This window comes from Sinocyclocheilus rhinocerous, unplaced genomic scaffold, assembly GCF_001515625.1.
Source record: "Sinocyclocheilus rhinocerous isolate Xijiao unplaced genomic scaffold, SAMN03320098_v1.1 scaffold463, whole genome shotgun sequence".
Lineage (NCBI taxonomy): Eukaryota > Metazoa > Chordata > Actinopteri > Cypriniformes > Cyprinidae > Sinocyclocheilus > Sinocyclocheilus rhinocerous.
The window spans coordinates 681,500-702,597 of record NW_015627535.1 but is presented as its reverse complement, the minus strand read 5'-3'; the positions used below and the strand labels follow the sequence as shown (position 1 = coordinate 702,597).

General features: G+C 36.8%; 1 protein-coding gene across 2 annotated transcripts in view; it reads right to left on the bottom strand.

Moving 5' to 3' along the window:
- Positions 1–21,098, bottom strand: part of LOC107728554 (glutamate receptor ionotropic, NMDA 2C-like) — a 72,005-nt gene that overhangs the window by 4,997 nt on the left and 45,910 nt on the right. For both annotated transcript variants that reach the window (XM_016538759.1, XM_016538769.1), the window contains exons 6-10: positions 13,089–13,300; positions 4,724–4,892; positions 3,490–3,643; positions 2,473–2,598; positions 1,167–1,396 (exon numbers count right to left, since the gene is read on the bottom strand). In XM_016538759.1, the coding sequence (XP_016394245.1) occupies positions 1,167–1,396; positions 2,473–2,598; positions 3,490–3,643; positions 4,724–4,892; positions 13,089–13,300 (891 nt within the window). The remainder of the gene's footprint in view (positions 1–1,166; positions 1,397–2,472; positions 2,599–3,489; positions 3,644–4,723; positions 4,893–13,088; positions 13,301–21,098) is intronic.

Genomic DNA, 21,098 nt, shown 5'->3' with positions numbered 1-21,098 from the left:
TATATATATATATATATAAAGCCTGTGAGGTAATTTATCATATTTAATATAATGTTCACTCCATTTCTCCTATTTAAAAAAATATATATAATTTTAATATAAAAATGCAAAATAATTAATAAATACAATTGTTTTTATAATTATTATTTTTCATTACATTACATTATTTTACAGATTCTGTTTTGTTACTTAACAAAGAACTTTAAAAAAACTTTTCTTTGTTGTACTTTGTTTTTTAATTTTCCCGGTATATTTTTAAAATTAAATTTGTGTTTTATCATCTTTATGTTTGTTACGCTAAAAATAAGCCAACAATGTAGTATATAAATTTTAAAAATGTTGCTACAAATACAAGTGCACTAAACTGCAGCTATCAAAGTTTGCGCTGTTTGAAAGCGACAGTCATCTCTACATGATATTCTTGCCCTCTGGCTATTTTGCCCTTCAGGCATTCTTTGTGTAATGCCTCCCAGGCACACTCCTGAATCCAAACGCATACAAAAACATCTTGCTGTCAGTGTCTAATTCCCTGGTAGTCAACCTGTGTGGCTCTTTAATGACAGTCTTGTGGCGTGAAGTCTCACTTTGTCTTCAAAATTGCTCTTTAACAGTTTCCCTCTGAAGCTCGCAGTTGTAACAGCTTTCAGTATCATTGTAAATCACTTCACCTTGATGTGTCCGTACACAACCGATAAAACAGTGTCACAGAGTTGTCTAAATAGGATAACTAGTTAACTAGGCAGCTTAGGCTAACATGCAATTTATTAGTAGACACATTTCATGCTAAAGCAATGAAATCCTTAATTATTTTTACCAGCCATCAGTATGGCTAAAACAATACCCAGTTTACAGTGCATGATTAACAACACAAGCCTATAGAAAGATATTAAAAAAAACCTTTGGCATCATACTTACACCTCTAAGTATTGTATCAGGTTGCCAGCATTTAAAACAGTTTTAATGCTTCTATAAACGTCTTAGTTTCTATAACACATATTAGTGATTAGTACTCTAATCACCGTATTTCATCATGAAAGTGTACATATTCATTATGTATGTGTATTATCAGCACGAAACCCTCTTGTAGTTCCACAGAGTGACGGCTTTAATTAAAACCCGTGCCCTGGAATGGCCATTTGGCTAAGAGAGACGCTGGCAGCTTTTACCTTCTTGTCACTCAGTCCAGAAACAGTGTCGATGTACTGCTCCTGGATCATGAAGGCTGCCAGGTTGGCTGTGTAGCTGGCCAGGAAGATCACGGCAAAGAAAGCCCACACCAGCACCATGATCTTACTGGTGGTGCCTTTGGGGTTTTCAATGGGCACTGAGTTGTTGAAGACGATCCCCCACAGCAGCCAGACCGACTTCCCAATGGTGAACGTCGGCCCACCTGGATCTGAAATGGAGAATATTGAAGTTGATCAGGTTTTTTTGCCATCACTCTTGGTTGTAAATTTATTTTTATGAATATTAGGTTTCGAAGTCACAGTTCAGTACATTTTTTGGTACAGCAACAGGGAAAACAAAATAGAAATTAATTAATTATTTTTTATTATTATTAAACAGTGGTTTACTTAACATATTTTTGCTCTGTCTTTAAATAAATTAAATTATAATAAAAAAAAAATTAAGGATAAAAAAAGTTCCGAAAAATCTCAGCTAATACTATAAACTATACAGGGAGCCCTATTACTGCACACTACTGTAATACTAAAGGTAATAATTAACAGCAAACTATTAAATTCAATTGATATTTATTTTTAGATAAAATAATCAACACTCAAATAAAATGTATTTTTTTTATAAATGCATCCATTTATTTTTTAGAATTTTAGTAAAACTACTCAGGTGAATAATAATAACCATTTTTTTTTAATAATAATAGAACATTATTTTGAATATTTTCAAGGTCACTGACATAAATGAGATATGTCGTATTTTGAGAAATCTTGTATCTGTGAGATATGCATTTTGATTTTTGTTGTTCAGATAGATAGGAAAGACAGCGACCTTCCATAATATTAATATCTTCCTTAATATCTCAGTTGCTTCTCCTACACAGCGATGATCTCAAACTGTGCTTATATTCCGAAGTCTGCAATCAAAAGTCAGATTTCTCAATATGAACTCAAACATTTCTCATCAAGCTCTTCCAAAACCAAATGATCTCTTACTCTTATCTACCTACTGAAATGTCATTTGTGTCTATATTTATTTCACCAAAGGAATTCATGAAAAAAACAAAACATGAGATTAAGTTAAGTAAATATAAATTAGAGCTCAATGAATTTACCTGAGCTATGAAAGCACAAGCTCTGTGCAATAAACTGTTCCTCTAATATATGAATTCTCTTTTCTCCTAGCTTATGTTCTGTCAAACCTGTCATGTTTGATGAACAGAGTTTCAGGTTGCCACTGTTCCTGACATCTGTCACAGTTCCTGAAGTGTTAGCAGAGGCGGTGAACACTGACCTTTGGCACTGACCAGGCTGCGGTTGTAGCCCACAGGACTAAAGTATTCGAACACGAACACAGTCACTGCCACGACTGTAAGACACATGACAAACATCATCACCCACACCGCTGGGCTGTAGGGTTCTGAAAGAGGGAGAGAGAGAGAGAGAGAGAGACGACACGACAAACACAGACGAAGCAAATGACGTTATTCCCAAATGGCAGGGTTTTTATTCTAGTAGGACTGTGAAACCTTTTTAAATTTGTATATGATGCGTGCAAAATGAGGTGCAAATTAAAGTCAACACGATTCATATGCCATTAAACAAGAGGAACAAACACGAGACTGCACTGTAAATATTTATAACTACATCTTGCTTTATGAAATGACAGTATGCTATTGTATTTTACTATGAATTCTGGGTTCTGGGAAAGTTTATTGTTTGCAGTATAATGGAAAAATGTGCAAAAGGATTTATGGGATGACTAACCAGCCACATCAGTGAAAATGAAATAGTGTCAACATAGGATTTAAGATTCACAAACCAACACTGTTGTAGTCTCATTTAGTCTTATTAACTAAAACTGATAACAAGGAAATATTTTAAGGATTAAAAACTTGAAAGAAAATAAGTAATGTTAATGTTGCCTTGGCAAGCAACTAAAATAATGTAAGTTTGGTGAAGTACAAAAATTAGTAAATTCCGAAATAAAAATAAATTAAAGATAAATAGAAATAAAAAAAAACAAAAACACTAAATTTACACTAAAATTAAAATAAAAACTTAAAATATAAAAATAAATTATAAATAAATAATATAATAGTATATTAATAATATTAAAATAACACACAATTAGGCACGATTCTTTAGCTGTTGATCTCATTTTTAATCACATTAATGTGAGATTTCGAAATAATTTCTTCACAGAAAATGTCGGATAAAAATGGATTTCAGTTATACTGTACATACTCCACTGCTATATGATTTAGCTGTAAAAACATGATCAGCTGTGCTGTTTTTTTGTATTTCTTACCCAGGAAGGCTGACGGAGACACGGTTCCATTGCTCCTGGCCACCATCACACTGATGCCAGTCTCCACAAACGGCACAGAGAAGTCAATGATTTCCGAGCGCTCCTCATTTATGGTCAGAGAGCCAATGGCCATGTCCGCTCGCTTATAAAACACCTGAGAGGATAGATGCAAATATATATACACACTGTAAAAAAAAATGAGTTTCAGTTCTGCATTCATGTTTAATTGAATGTCACTTGCTGTTTTTAATTAATAGTAAAATTGCAATTTCTGAGTGAAAATTGATATTTTTTTCTATGTATGTGTGTGTGTGTGTGTGTGTATATATATATATATATAAAAGATTACGCAATAGAGGTTAATTAAAAACTATCTAGACATCTACAGCAGAAAGCAAGTCATATGGGTTTGGACATTTTAATTTTTAGGTGAATTGTGGCTTTAAAATCCGTAAGCATGTTTGTTGTGGCTGTGCTAGTCCAGTAATCACTATGGGAGTGTGTGTGTGCGCGTGTGTTTGCAGATTTACAGTCCAGGCTCTCTCTCTCTGGTTAACCCACACCATGCATAATGCCCGAATGAGCACAATAGTTTTTCTGCATCCCAGAAGAAAAAAGAAAAACTACAGGACAAAGCAGGAGCACAAGTCACAGTCTGGAACTCTTTAGATGCCGCTGTGCATCAGACGTCGACTTACTTGATAGAGATGTTTATTTACAAGGTTGTTTGTGTCATTTCAATGCCAGTCACGTCCGCTGGAATGAACAAGCTTTTAGAGCCATTCTGGAGTCAACAGTGTTTCTCTCATATACATTTAGGTTTTGTTTTCTTGTTTAGCTTGACATCACAGATGCTAAAGATGTTGTAGAACTAGTTTGCATTAGAATCTGCCATATCAAAATAATAGCTTTATATGAAAAACATTTAAAGCATTTGCAACCCATTTTACTTACTATACGTACAATGAAGTATTTTATTTAACAAAATGTAGAATGGCACTTGATTTTATCCATCAAGAATTGATTGGATGGTGAAAAATGGTCATTGAAATGACTGGTTGTTTGAGGAGAGGAGTTGAAAAATGAGAGGGTGTGGGAATGTTGACATTGATAATTATATGTTAGATTATGCAGAAGCCCATTGAATCCTTTAAAATAAGCAATGTGTATTAAGCAATGTGTATTAAGAAAGTAAATTGGGTGAATTTTGTTTTGTGAAGCCTAGTTTTCTCACCTCTCCGATCATACCGTTCCAGATCCCTCGTACCAGCTTGCCATGTTTGCCGTTGGTGACCAGGTAGAGGTCGTAGGAGAACTTGATGTTGCGAGAGAGCTTTTTCAGGATGTCTATGCAGAAGCCTTTGCAGCATAGTTTGGTGTAAGGCTCAGTGTGTCCGACTATCCTGTGGGAACACAACGGGAACTTTATTAAGTTTGATAACAATACCGAAACTGTACAAAAAGAAAAAATCAGTTGGAAGTTTTCTCTTCGCATTTAGACGTCATTAACCTAGAACTGTAATTTTCAATGGCAGTATTCACAAGAATTTTAAATCCAAACCTACAAGGACCAGTGATGTATGGTAAAAAAGTAAGTATATAAGTATATATACTTCTGTTGACTTCTACTTTTACTGTACTGCATATTAAACAGAAAATTGATTATTTTACTCTGATACATTTCTCCAGAGCCTTTTGTTATATTTGAAACGGCAAAGTCCAGAAAAATCTGACATAATCTCTCCTGATCAGTCCTAGCGGTATTCAGTTTGCAAAAAAATTTTTTTATCAGTTTGGTTCCTTTAAATTTGTCAAACTGGTTTGCAAAGAGGTGTAAACGATCCGTTTCGCAAATCACAAATCTGAATCTAAATCTCAAGAAGCACAAGCACACCAAGCAATACGTAACAGATCTATCTCAACGAATCTCCACAAAATTATAAGTCTGATTTCTTAGAAAAGTAACACGCCATCTCCCCACCACACAATGAATCAATGAAACGAGCACCACCAATAATGGATGAATGGAGAACTGCAAGTGTTTCTTTTTGGGCTGGTGTGGTCTAGTGGTTAAATATCCAAAAGGTTGGAGGTTTCAGTTCAACAAGAGGTGTTTTATGGGCCATGATGAACCTTCATTCAAGTTACTCCAGGGAGACTGACCCTGTAATTCTTATTGTTGAGCCCTGCAAATATTGACATACTTTTTAAACAAGAACATGAGCTGTAACAGGCAATTTCACAATGTAGATGAGCATGGTTCATCTGTACAGTCTGAATGCTTTTAAAATATCTCTGAATGTTAAGACCAACCCTAGACATGCATGTTTAGTCTTTAGGTGCAGCTTGTAGTACGCGAGAAGTTTTAAATAGGTCAGACATAATACAAGAACAAGGTCTTGTATATAATCTATTTGCTTCTGTCATTAGTTACTCAGACTAGTTTTGTAATTATGTTCAGTGCCAATCCATTTGCCACCGTCAACAAATAAAAACAAAAAGGGCCATTTCTGTGCAGATATCTGAAATGAAAAACCTTTCAGTGGTGGCTGTGCCTCATTAACATTACATTGCTTCCTCAGTCTTGGCCTGTTTCCTGTTTCCTTGATTATGAATGTCGAGTCGAAACTTACATCCAATCACGAGGGATTAACGACAGCTCCAATAAATCCATTCACACGGTTTAACGGCAGTGACGGAGGCTGTTTGTGCTTTTCTACGGCCAGACAGGGAATAACACTGCATTCTGAATGTAGGAGCCTTTATGGTTATGGTCTCTAAATAGCATCAATGCACACATGAAAACGCAAGAAAATGGCCTCTGGGAGAACCTAAAAATGGCAAGTAACTAAACAAGGGAAGATTATGGGAGCATTGATGATGAGACGTGGCGAGAGGACGAGTGACGTTAGCAATGAGTGGGCGGATGGGTAGTGGGCATCACGACAGGTCCTTGTGTTTCGTCACAGCTGTGACAGATGGAAGGACAGCCGGGCCGGGCCAAAACAAATCCAACTCAAATTAACCACAAACAAATAAAGATGGAAGAGAAGTGGCGTGCGGGATCACTAGGCTGAGCTCACATCGGATGAGAGCTGTTACTGTACAGAGACTGTACATGCTGCCGTCAGGATAAAACTGTTGCTCAGACACTTTGTTCTTAAAGAAAGGGACGTCTTGTGGTATTTACTCAGTTATTTACATACAAACTGAATAGTCGTAATGAATGTTATTTAAGTCTGCCTCTGTTTTGATTTGAATTAGATTGTATAATTTCAAGATTTAAAGCAAAAACAGAATGGTCTGACTTTAGATTTGGGAAATTATGCCATGTAAGACACCTGCACAAAACAAAAACAGCAGATGGACTTAAACACTACTGTGAAGGTGCGTCCCAAATTACGTTATGCACTATTCTATGACGTTTTTTTTAGTATAAACAGTACGAGTAGTGCGTTCACACTGCAAATTCCAAAAAGAAAAAGTGCACTTTAAATACCCCAAAACAAAAGTGTGGAATGTTGCACACTTCATGCACTCAACTGTCGCAGCTTTAATTACGTAGCGAAGGGGGAGGGGCTATCAGGCTCCGATTATGAATGACAAAATAACCTTATATAATTCATACACTACATGGTTGAGTACATAGTGCATAAGTACATAGTGTGTGAGTGCATAGTGTATAGTGCGTCATTTGGGAAGCAGCTTACTTTAATATGCATTATATGGAGGTAAGAGGAAAAGAAAATTCCATCGAAACATTTCTGAAGACATTCAGCTCTTCTCAAAGATACATTCCTATAAACCCCCACATATTTGTCTTCCTATATTTCGAGCATCGCAAACAGTGATTTGTAGTAAAACCATGCTTAACTTCTGTAAGGGATGTCGTTATAACGAGATATGTCGTTTAAACAACATAATTATCTCATTAAAACAATCATTTTCTGGTAAAAACAGTAAGTTTTTTTTCCATTATAAGAGATATTATATGGTTAAAAAGACATAGGCCAATTTGTACGTGACATGACAGGCCTTTTATCCACTGATCTACAGGCCCAATAAAGAATTTATAGAGATCAGTACCTTCTTCACATTTCCGCGTTCAAAAATCAGTGACAGTGTTCATAGCATGGGATTGTTGTCATTTATTGATGTACAGTTAATCACAGATACTTTATCAAAACATATCAACCACAGTTTACAAACATTGTGAAACAATGCTGTATTCCGACGAGTATTTCATTATTTAAAGGGGCGCATGCAAGTCTACTGTATGCACAGGTCTTACCACCTTTTTATTAAAGAAATGCAAGATGGCTGCTGCATGATCTTTAAAAATCAGAGATGAATTTTCTCGTTATTACAAGCAACAGCAGAATTTGAAAACAGTTTGAGTCGGACTCCTACATTTCCCAATCCCGTCCCCTTCCTGTCCTCCCTCTAAAAAAGCAGAAAGTAATTACAGAAATCAATATTAAGTGCAGATTCTTGCTGTTGTAGTGAGGAAGAGCATCAGTTTCAGGGAGTGGGTTAATGCATTACCGAAGTAGTAGAAATGTCCATCCAGTTCACATTAGTGAGACGTGTGGCAGAACAGCCATCCAAAACACTTTCACTGATACATCAATAGGTTCATTTACTCAGAGAAATGCAATCGATACGCTTAAAATGTTTCCCGAGCACTTGTGATTTGAGCTTAAATGTGAGCTTTTAGGAGCATTATTTTGGCTCAGCTTTCTGCACTTGAGCATTATTTGTTTTCAGAGCTCTGGTTCATTTCACAATGCCTGAGGAAAAATAAACAGTACAGCCTTCAGCCAGATCTTCAGTCTGGATTCATAACGAGAATTACAACCCTGGAAAACAATAGCAGGCCTCCATATTGGTTTAACACGGACTTGCAGGCAATAAAGAAAGCATGAACGCTCCTGTGTGTGTGTGTGTGTGTGTGCGTGTGTGTGTGTGTGTGTGTGTGTGCGTGCATGCGTGCATGTGTGAAATAAGCAGTATAGAGCTGGATTAAAACATTTCTTGAAGAAAATGTGAGTGATTGCAAAGGCATTGCTAGGTGGTTGAGTGTTCTGGACAGTTGCTAAGGTGTTAATGGTGGTTGCTAGGGTGTTATGGGTGGTTGCTAGGTTTTATGTTTCAGTTGTTTGAGCATGCCGGTGCCTCATGCGCACACTATATATTCATTGCAAACAGCACAGCCTGTTCATTATCAAAATAAAATACAGTCACTCAAACATAAGTTACACTAGTCAATTTAAATAGTCTGTATTACAATCCGTGCCATTTAACGCTTTGCCATTTTGCTCGTTATGATTTTTTTCCATTGATATTGGAACGCGCGTGAAGTACAAAGCCTAGTTTAGCTAATAAATAATATTTTTGGTTCAAATACATTGCGAACATGGAAACATTTGGATTTGTGCTGAATGAGAGAGGTAGGCTACGTGAACCCAACTTTACTTTTAGTTTTGCTTTAAATGAATTGGCCTATATTATTATATTATATACTGCAATTATATTTATTCATTAGAAATGAATAAATTATATATATACTTTTTTCATTCTTGTTCTATTCTGAATTCGGTTCAATTTAAAGGATTTCTTGTGGAGTGAGGGGAACTAAAATAGCCTATAATGTTTGTAATGTTGGTACATTATAACATTACGCTTTTTTTTAAACATGCAGCAAACGAAAGTTGGCGATTAATTGGTTAAAATTGTTTTACTGTCGGTTAACAAATTTACATTAGTATTCTTATGCTTGGCTTCTCAGATAGCAACAGAGTCTGGGCCAAAGGTGTCTTATGACGTCAAAGTACCGCGAGAGCAACTCAAAAGCATAAAGAGTCATCTGCTCTCGCGGTACTTTGATGTCATACGCTTATTGGTCTGCGCAGCGCCTATGCATCTCGAACAAGCCTATTGGCGGCCGCTTCTATGTGCTTGGAGCTGTCGAATGAGGCATCTACATATACATATATATGGTTGCTATGGTGTTCTGGGTGGTCTCTAGGGTGTTCTTAGGGTTTTCTAGGTGGTTTCCAGGAGGTTCTGGATGGTTCCTTCAGTGCTGGCAGGAGGTTGCAATGGTTTTCTGGGTGGTTACTAGGGTGTTCTGAATGGTTGCTAGAGCATTGCTAGGTGGTTCTGGGTAATTGTTAGTGTCTCTGAATGGTTGCTAAGGTGTTGGCAGGAGGTTGCGATGGTTTTCTGGGTGCAGGTCGGTGGTTACTAGGGTGTTCTGAATGGTTGCTAGAGCATTGCTAGGTGGTTCTGGGTAATTGTTAGTGTCTCTGAATGGTTGCTAAGGTGCTGGCAGGAGGTTGCAATGGTTTTCTGGGTGGTTACTAGGGTGTTCTGAATGGTTGCTAGAGCATTGCTAGGTGGTTCTGGGTGTTCTGAGTAATTGTTAGTGTCTCTGAATGGTTGCTAAGGTGTTGGCAGGAGGTTGCGATGGTTTTCTGGGTGCAGGTCGTTGTAACAGTTTGCTGGGTGGTTACTAGGGTGTTCTGAATGGTTGCCAGGCCGCAGCAAGGTGGCTGGTAGGATTTTCTGGCCCAAATCAAGAGTCCCACCTTAAGTCTCTGTGATATTCTGGTCTAAGCACAGCTCTCCTCAACAAGCTAGATGGTTTGAGGTAACATTCATTTCTGTAGTGCAAAAAGTGCAGGAAAAGTTACCAAAGTTTATGACTTTGTTCAAACACATGCCTTCGAAAGCAGCACTAATAAAGGAAAAAGCATGAATAAAGGAGAGAAAGAAAAGGAGAGAGAGGAAGAGAGATGCAAAATACAGAGCGCTCTAATGACACTCTACGCTCTCTAACCTTCCCTGTAACCTCTTGACTAATGGTGTGTAGCATAAAGGAGATTACAGGCAATGAGTCACACTAAACTCCCACCCACACGATACTACACGAACTATTTGTTTGACATCAGTCACAGCATCAGCAGACATACAGTACAACACAAACAGCCCAGCCCCTTTAAAACAGATTTGGACAGCAATGCAATGACATTCAGATAGTGTAAGTATATTGTAAATGTCCAAATACTTTTTGCGGCCACTGTTAAATTATCTCGTAAGTATTTCCCATCCATGCTAATTTGCTTTGTTTTGTTCAGCTGTTTCCGGGAGCTCTTGAGGTTTGGCCTCAAAGTAATGAGTAGAACATCTTGAGGGAATGACTCTTAAATAACATGTTAATGGACCTACCACAAAACTGTGTGTGTGTGTTTGGAGAGGGGAGGCAGAGCGTGAGGGGTTTGAGACCATCCGCTGAGTCCAGCGCAGCTTTAATAAGCTCTGCTAATTACCACTCAGTTCTCATGAGGTGAGACACTGTCCTGTGAGTATCCAGTTATCTTCACCAGAGCTGAACGCAAGCAGTTCCCAGGTTGTGAAGGACCAAAAACAGACAACTGATCCTAATGCTTTACAACAAGCTGTCAATGAATAAAAAATAATTAAGAAAAAAACGGAGACAGACTAAATTTAGAAGAACTGTGGCAACGTCTACAGGACACTTGAAGAAACCTACCAGCAAAGCTACAGTGCTGTGAAAGGTTTTAGGCACTTAAATGTAAAAATGCTGTAAAGTGAGGATGCTTTATTTTACAGTCCTGTTACTCGTGTACATACTATGAACTTATTAAAGTAATTACAATTACTAGGTAATAACTAGGTACTAACCCTGAACCTTCCCCTAAACCTAACCCTACCCCATATAGTTGCCTTATATTACCAGGACTTTCTTAGGTAGGTACACTGTAAGTATATGTAAGTACATGTACTGTAAAATAAAGTGCAACCAATAAATAGATTTCATTTATCAATTAACTTTTGTCCTAGGTTCACTTGTGCACAGGTTTTCAGGTACTGTAGCTTTGTAGGAAGGTTTCTTCAAGCATTTTGGAGATGTTGCCACAGTTCCTCTGGATTTAGTCTGTCTCAGTTTCTGATTCTTCATTTCAGACAGACTGGATGATGGTTAGATCAGATCTCTGTGTGGAGCACTGGCTGTGCTCCTTCTGCATACAAAAATCTCACTGGATTATTACAGTTAATGGCAAAATGTTTGGAAATGTAAACTGATATTTCCTACTGACACACTACAGCAAAAATAACTGGCTTAAAACCTTTTTTTTTTGTTAGTGAAAATACCTAAGACTTTTGCAGTACTGTATATGCACAATTATTTACAATACTATATCAATCTTTGCTAAAAAAAAATAAAGGGCAGAAAATATAAAGTAACAAAAATAATTTTTTTGTGGCAGATGAATAAAGCATAAACTAAAAGAGGTTTTAGAAGTCAATAATATAATACAGTATAATAATATAATATAATATAATTATCAAATTGCTCCGATAGCATGATAGATTTTAAGTAAAATGAATAATTTTATGATTAATCACTCAAATTAATCAGACTTCCCAATGCTGCATACTGAAAAACATAAAGTTAGTAGCACCTGTACTTTTAATTTCTCCCTAACTGCACTGCATGAAGAGTGTGGTCACTTTAACCATTTTCTGCACATGCTACCGGCGCCCCTTGTGAAATTATGAATTTCCTTTATCATTCTGTTTCCTTTTTTGCTTCTTTTGTTTCCTTTTTCCATGTTGACATCTGTCTCACATTGTTTTATCTAATTCATTATTGCAAAGATCTGGCATCTCAAAATAACAGCAACACCAGAATTATTATCTGCAACCAGAATTATATCCAACAGAAGAGCAACAAAACAGTTAAGACAGTCACCTTTTCTCATTCTGTTCAGTAATATGATAAAGACTCTATCCCTTAAGACGGGCCCAGGTCTCCTTAATTATCTACTGATAAAGTGCTCAAGCATGCTTGTCAGGAGTTTACTGTGCTGTGTGGTTGGCTGATAATGACCGCTGTAGCTTAGCTCTGGCAAGGTGCACATACACTACTTTATATATATACTGTATATATATTTACATATATTTACATTTACAGTATATATATATATATATACTGTATATGTAATAAATTAATATGTTTATTCTGCAAGAATGCATTCATCAGTTTGACAACACGTGTTGCATGTGCAGTTTTTGTATTTGTTTGTGTTTTGAGTAGTCTAGTGCAAGTTACGCAAAAACTCCTATTATAATCACTGAAGCTGCTAAATGAATCTCTTAATTACATATTTTCTGCATTTCTTTGTTTATGATGAGAGAATTCGTGAGCGTGCAGAATTCAGTCAGTAAACGTGTGCACTCAACCAAAGTTTTTTTTAGCGCTGACTAATCTAAACGCTTCTGATTAGACACTGCATTCATAAGCTCAACAGAAATATAGGTGATAGGTTATAATGCTCTACACTGCAATAAAACATCGCGCAAATGGCAACCTTATGCAATGTGTGCGTGATCTAAATGTAATTCTTTAATTCATGTTTTCATTTCATTTTGTTTGGACCACAACATTATTCAAAATATCTTATTTTGTGTTCCACAAAAGAAAGTCATACAGGTTTGGGTGAGTAAATGATTCAGAATTTGCTTTTTAGCTCAACTTTAAGCATTGTGAAGACCAAAACACGATTACTTACGTCTCTGTCTTGTTTGACTGCCGTCTGCAGGGGACGGTGTTACTGAGACAGGTGCCAATAACAGGATCCACAGCTTCTACAATCACAAAAGGCCTTTCCTCCAGTGTGGCCACTGTCAAGTGACGGTTATCAGACACAGGCTCCAGGAAGGTCCCATAACGTGGCCAGACAGGGTACCTCATCTGCAGGATACCGGACTCGTAATTCCCCACCTGTTAAAAAGAGAGAGAGAGATGTTAATGTGCTTAAAGCTTAAAGCGGTTGAATTTAGTTCTGGGGTTTTACAATAAAATAGCTTACACTCATAAATCTAAGGCAGAAATCCAAAACTTTGTCATAAAACATGTTTTTTTCCCCACTCTATTTTATGCATTCTAAGTATCCAAATGTGCAAAATAAAGGACTTGAGGGACTGTTATTTATCTTCATTTTTCTCTGTTTGCTGTGTTTACACTTGGGTTGCTATGTATTCATTGTGCAGAATTAGAGGCTTTTGTCAATTTCCTCTTGAACAGGTTTAACACACATCATTATTAGTCCTGTTAGAGCAAAGACAAGACCCATGAGAAAAATGGCATATACAATATGAGGACTTCTATTTCAACCTAATCAAGGAAATGAAAGCAAGGCTGTATTTAAATGACTTCAAGCCGATGCAAATCTCTGAGTAAGCACTTTCTGCCGGTTATGCTTTATTAGTTCGGATGCAAGTAATCTTTGTGTGATAATTATATTCATTAGATTTTATAGTGCTTAGCAATATAGACAAATTGCAATATATCGGCTAGCTCCTTTCATCAACATATAGACCACAGCTCAGGGAAAACACAAAACCACAGAGTGAAACTAATTACTGTTTTTATTAAGCAAGAGACTGTCCAGACTTAGTCATCTGGTGTGAAATTGGTCCCTGACTGGAATCCCACATGTGGTTTCTTTTCTGACAAATACTTACATCGTGCTAACTCATAAAAGCAGTTAAATACAGTTCTTTGGGATTCTTTGGATAATGATAGTTCTTATATCCAAACATAGATTTGGTCAACAATACAATACTTAATTACAATAATAAATGCAGCCTGCTTCAGTGAGCCACTTCACAACCGTCTAAATACATGAAACGCAAACGCAACAACCAGCATGATCATTGCTATCAGTGATAATAGAGCAGGTTGTAGTGCTAGCTATCTGTCACGCTCCGGATGTGTGGGCAGGCAGGACGACGAGGACGACAAGGATTCCAATAATGACATTTATTGTAGACACAACAAGGCAGGTACAGGTAGGTGAGACACACACTTGGGGTAACATTAACAATAACCGACACTCAAGCTCAAACAGACAGGAACTAATAAATGGTGGCTAATTAGTGGCAGACAGGTGAGCACAATGACGGTGATTAAATAATGATTAGACGGGCTAAACCAACACAAGGGGAAGAAACCACAACAAACAGTCCACAGGGGCGTTACACTATCATAGTGTTGGTTATGGCAGTATGTCAGCTATTTCAGTTCTGGTAATAGTGCTAATAATAATTGTGTAGGTTATCATACTGCTGGGTATCATAACATTGGTTATCACAGTGTAAAATCAGAGTGCTGGTTACGATAATCATAGTAATAATAAAGTTGTCTATAATTATCCTACAGTAGTTATGATGTCATTTATGCTGATTATCATACTTCTAGTAACTGTAAGGATGTTTATACTGCTAGGTATCATAGTACTGATTACTATAGTACTAGTTATGATAGTGTAAATTATCATTGTTCTAGTAAACAAAGGTTTTTATACTGCTAGTTATCATAGTATAAATTATCACAGTGCTAGTTATGATAGTGTCAATTAATATAGTGCTGGTTATCATGCTAGTAATCATCCAATTATGATAGTGATGTTTATAGTGCTAGTAATTATGAAGTTGTTTATAGTTTTAGTACTGATTATAATAAAACTAGTTAAGATAATGTCAGCTATCATATTGCTGATTATGATACTTCTAGCAATCATAAAGTTGTTTATTCTGCTATCACTGTATTGATTACCACAGTGCTAGTTATGATCACATTGGCTACCTTAGTGCTGGTTATCATAGTGCTAGTGAGCATAAAGTTGTTTATACTGCTAGTCATCATAGTATTGATTCTCACAGAGCTAGTTATGATAATGTCAGTTATCATATTGCTGATTATCATACTTATTGTAATCATAAAGTTGTCTATAATGCAAGTTATCATAGTATCAATTGTCCTACTGTAGTAATGTCAGTTATGCTGATTATCATACTTCTAGTAATTGTAAGGTTGTTTATACTGCTAGTTATCATAGTACTGCTTATACTGTATAATAGTACTAGTTATAATAGTGTCAGTTATCATAGTGCTAGTAATCATAAAAGGCATTTGTACTTTTTCATAGTACTCATTATTACAACGCTAGTTATGATACTGTCAGTTGTCATAGTGCTGGTTATCGCTGTACTATTAATCATACATTTGTTTACTTTATACTGCTAGTTATGATTGAAGTCTTGAATATTACAGTACTAGTTAAGACAGTGTAACAGTTATCTTAGTGTTGGTTATCATAGTACTAGTAATCATAAAGTAATTTATACTGCTCATTATCATAGTATTGATTATCATAGTGTTAATCATGATGCTCACCCTACTCTTTAGAATTCCACAAAAACTAAAGAATCAATACCCAAATTTGGATGTGCATCAGTCAGTGGACATGCAAACTGTCACGCTGGTTTTTGGGTTTTGTTATTTTGTTATTCTCTGTCATGGTTCCTGTTTGTCACGTGTTTCCTTGCTCCTCATGTGATCATGTCATGTGCTGCCCTTGTCCGTGTGTTATGTTCTGATTGGTTCCTTGGTTGCATGTGTCATGTTCTTATTGGTTGGTTTTGTCATGTGTTCCCTTTGTCTAAGTATTTAAGCACCTTTGCCATGTTAGTTTGTGTGTAAAACAGGCTCTTAAGCACACAAATATTGACATACATATACCCTTGAGTAAATCTGAAATTAAAGGTTTAATTAAAGTAGCTGTCAGAAAGATATGGCAAGAGAGATGGGATAAAGGTAACAAAGGGCGACATTTGTATAATATAAATAAACAAGTAGGACAAGTAAGAACTGCTTATGGTAATAGAAGGGATGATACAGTTATATCTCGATTGAGAATTGGACACTCTACTCTTAATAAATCACTCCAGATGATAGGAAGACATGAATCTGGTCAATGTAATCATTGTGGACTTCCAGAAACTGTAGAGCATGTGCTGATTAACTGTAGGGCATATGAAAGGGAAAGAATACAGTTAAAAGAGGAATTAAAATCTGACGGCATTAATTCTATGACATTACAGAATGTGTTAAACAGTTCTCATAAAGGTTATAAAGCTCTTATTAATTTTCTGAAAATAACACATTTATATAATAAAATATAGGTAGAAGTTTTTTTTTTTTTTGAATTAGCATTTCCCTTGATATCAGCGCCTCACACTCCATCCCAGTAGGTGGCGGAATATGCACCAAAAGCTGGTTTGCCAACCGCCATTAAACATCATCATAAGAAGAAGAAGTTTGTGTGTATTGATGTTATGTCCTTACTGCTGAAGGTGAGTGTCATGGTTTCAATTCTTGTCAAGTTATGTTTTTTTTTTTAAGTTTTGTTTTGTACTCATTAAATAGAATAAATCTGCATTTCGGTTCATCTACAACTTTCCTCCAGTGGGATTCATTACAGAATACACTACCTTAAAAATGAACCCAGCACTTAAAGTGCCCCTATTATGGATTTTTGAAAATTACATTTCATGCAGTGTGTAATGCAGCTGTATGTGAATGTAAACAGTCTGCAAAGTTGTAAAGCTGAAAGTGCATCATAAATAAAGTTGTCTCTTAAAAGAAATTAGTCATTTTAAATTTTAATCCCATTCTGCAAATTTCACACATCACAAATTCTTACATTTGCATAATGCCCACCTATGTTCTGCATGGACATCCCGCGAAAACAAACTTCAAACGCTGTAGCTCTTTCGTGTGGATAACGTAATGTCAAGAAGACGCTGTGCTCTGCGCTGTGAAAGTGAATTCGGTTTATTAACACTTCCAAAGGATAAGGCTGTGAAGAATCTTTACTAACCGCCATCATGGGCAGTACAGCTGACGGAGGGAGGACCTCCGGGCTGGACAGCACTGAGGCCACATGGTTTGAGAACGTTGAGGCCCCCGGGATGCCAGCCACTCCACTCGCAGTATAATCACAACTTTTTGCTGTGTTCTCGTCATTTCACTGACGACTGCTTCTCCAATTTCCGCGAGTTTAATGCGGATTCATAAAACGGTTGTCACGTTATAGTTCTGCTAATCAGCTGTGGGCCTGATATAGTCTAGAAATGTGTCGATTAACTTAGAATGTCTGTTGTACTAGGAGTCATGATAAAGGATGGAGCAATACATTGGTTTACAAACTGCAGTGCTTTATCAGTACTCTGTCTGTGTTCGGCTAATGCATATACCATTATTGTTACCATTATATTCTTTTTATAACAGAGTGGATCATTATTATTATTATTATTATAATAGGATGTATTATTGATAAGCCGTATTCTAGTACTGGTGATGGGCGTTCCTTTTCTGACGTGCTGTACGCAGTAGACCAATCACAACAGACTGGGTCATCGGACCAATCAGAGCAGAGTTACATTATGCAAAGGAGGGGTTTTGAAATATGAATCTTCAAACGAATCATTTGAGAGTCGTTGAGAATTTAAATGCATATTATAAGAAAATGAAAGTGTTTTTTGACCTTGCATGCATGTAAACCTGTTGCTGGGGACTCCCAAAACCAAATTATAAACATTTCAAATAGAATAATAGGGGCACTGTAATCTTCTTTGCTTTTGTCAAGGCGATCGGGCCATTGAAGATTTTGTGGAGGACTACTGTGGACTTTGTGATCAAGTGGATTTTAATGCTGTAGCATTTAAAGACATTTTTTTCCTCTCCATACTCCCAACTGGACTTTGGCTCAATATATTGACTTTGCACTTTTGTTGAGTGGTTCCTCTTTTACTGTAGGAAATGGGGATGAGGAACCCTGCAATCCTACAGTACCCACCACACCAGAGTGATCCCACGCCCCGACCATCATGTCAGGATTTATTAATGCCACGACCGCCACGCCAGAGTCTGCTCACATCATGCCTGCCAAGCCAAAGCCTTTTCATGTCATGGCCACCACGCCTGAGTCTTCAGTTGAGATCATGTCATGTGCTACCCTTGTCCATGTGTCATGTTCTCATTGGTTGGTTTTGTCAGAGTAACGCTGCGTGTTTCTAAGCATTTCAGGGGACCTTTAAGCCCTCTTGGTTGCCATGTTAGTTTGCATGTATTGATGTTATTTCCTGTACTGCTGATGGTGAGTGTCATGGTTTTAAGTCTTTTTTTTGTTTTTTTTTCTTATTAAATGGAATAAAGCTGCATGAGCGCGAGCGCAATCCTGTGACAGTCACAGGCGGTAAATACTGGAGTACGTGAAGGAGAGATGCAAGGCACAAACACTGTTCAAGGTCCCCAATAATTCGTGCTTGTAGTAATTTAATGTGTATATATTTTGAAAGCATTGAATCGCTATAGAAATCGCGATTCATTCGATTCTTAGCGTTTTAAATGGATTAGGCCTACTGTCCGAAATCGGCGATTCACGATTCAAAAATCCATGTTTCAAGATCGATGCATTGCATCGTCAGGGTTTGTAATCGATGCATCGAGAAAACGAGTGAATCGTTACACCCCTAGTTCATCTACAACTCGCCTCCAGTGGGATTCGTTACACAAACTTATTTACTATGAAGATCAATTTATCTTTGCTTTATAATATGTCATTTGCATATTCTCAATTCAATTAATGATTTTTTTCTATCTTGCAGTAATTCTTTTGCAGACACAGTGGAGAGAGTCTTTGCAGCTTTACTTTGTATCACAGTACAGCGACTGAAGCAAGGTCAACCTTTGGTGTCTCCTCCTTAATGTTCTCCTCTCGCACCTGAGGGCACCTTAGCAGCTTCTGACAAAAAGATGTCATTGGAAGATGACACTAGCGAAGTCATAAGGAAAGAGTTATCACTGGCTTTCAGCCTCACTGTGTTTGAAAAGTACAATCTTCTGCCTAATAAATTACCTGCACAGTAAATTACATCAGTAAAGCAAAGAGGCCTGGAATGGAAAAGCACTCTTTCAGCCCGGCGCTGAAATAGATGTCATAGATAAGGGTTGTATATCTCCCACCTGAGGCAAGGGACAATGAGAGTCACGTGTACAACACAGAGAGACGATCCATTTCATCAAAAGAAGTTCATCATGCCTGCTGTCATCATGCACCAAGACTCCTTGTGAATACGTGAGCAGGATAAAAGAGGCCTCATTCTTTGAAGAAAATAAAAAATCTCACTCTTTGTTTATTAGGCTCAAAGAAAGTAGATAACAAAGCCAGAGTGACTGCAACACAAAGGGAGAAATATCTGTTAAAGGAAGAGTTAACAGAAAAATTAAAAATCTGTCATCATTTACTCACCTTCATGTCGTTTTGACCCCATATGACTTTCTTTCTTCCATGGGACACAAAAGGAGAAAGACTCATGCCCTTGCACTTGCAATAGGGAACCAGAGTTTTAAATCTTCCAAAAGGATGAAAATGCTTCATTAAATTATCATTAAAGTAGTCCACACAACTTCTAATATCTTCTAAAGCCACAGGACAGCTTTGCTTGAAAAATCTAAGGCATCATTTACTGAAAACCATTAGCATCCACCCTGGTTTAAGAAATGAGAGAGGTAGCGATTTCTGATTTGTGAACGAATCATTCTTTTAAGTCAGTTTTTTCCAAAGAATCAGTTGATCAGTGTCATAAAACCAGTCTAAAAGGTTCAGAATCATCTGTAAGCAGCTGGTTTTTGAGTACAGCTCACTGATTCGACGATCCGCAGTTAACATCTCACTGGAGTGAAAATTATCAGTGAATAACAACTTAAATTTCAGTCTATTTTTCACACAAAACTACCATACTTCAGAAGATTTGGAAAATAGCACACAGATCATATCGTCTACTTTAATGATACTTCATGCTGGATTATGATCCTTTTTTGAAGCTTGAAAGCATCGGTCCCCAACAGAAATGAGCGAATGGCACAGTCTTCAACATTTTTCCTTTTGTGTTCCACAAACAAAAGTCGGTCACACTTTAGTTTGGAGACCAATTCTCCAACTTTTGTCTCAATAAAGTCCTAATTTCAAGTCCTAAAATAGCAGATCACTCTAAATTGTAATGTAGACACATGCATTTTCTGTAAAGCTGCTTTGAAACAATGTGTATTGTGAAAAGCGCTATATAAATAAATTTGAATTGAATTGAATTAATTTGCTACTTATTTATAGTTAGGTAGTTGTTAAATTTAGGTATGGAATAGGATTAAGGGATCTAAAATATGGCCATGCAGAATAAGGCATTAATATGTGCTCTATAAGTAATAATAAAAAGCCAATATGCTAGTAATAGGCATGCTAATAAGCATCTAGTTAATAGTGAGAATTGGTCCTTAAAATAAAGTGTTACCATAAAGTCATATGGGTTTGGAATGACATGAAGGTGAGTAAATAATGACAGTTTTTATTTTTGGGTGAACTGTCACTTTAAAGCACTAGACAGCAGTGAGATTAAATGGAGAGCAACATCTAATATTCCTCATCAAATTCTTGTAATATCTCAGCTCTATTCTGAGATAATATTTAATCTCTATTGAAAAACCTCTGTATGGAAGCTTGTGACTGCCACTGAATAAAAATAAAAAGGTAATTGCGACATTTATCTCACAATTCTGATGTCAGGGAGAGTTCAGCCTCGTCAGGCCCAATCATCTCACACACCCGTTCACAATCACCAGAGTACTAATCAGCCGCACCTGTCACCACCTCATCAACACTAGCTCAAATACTCAG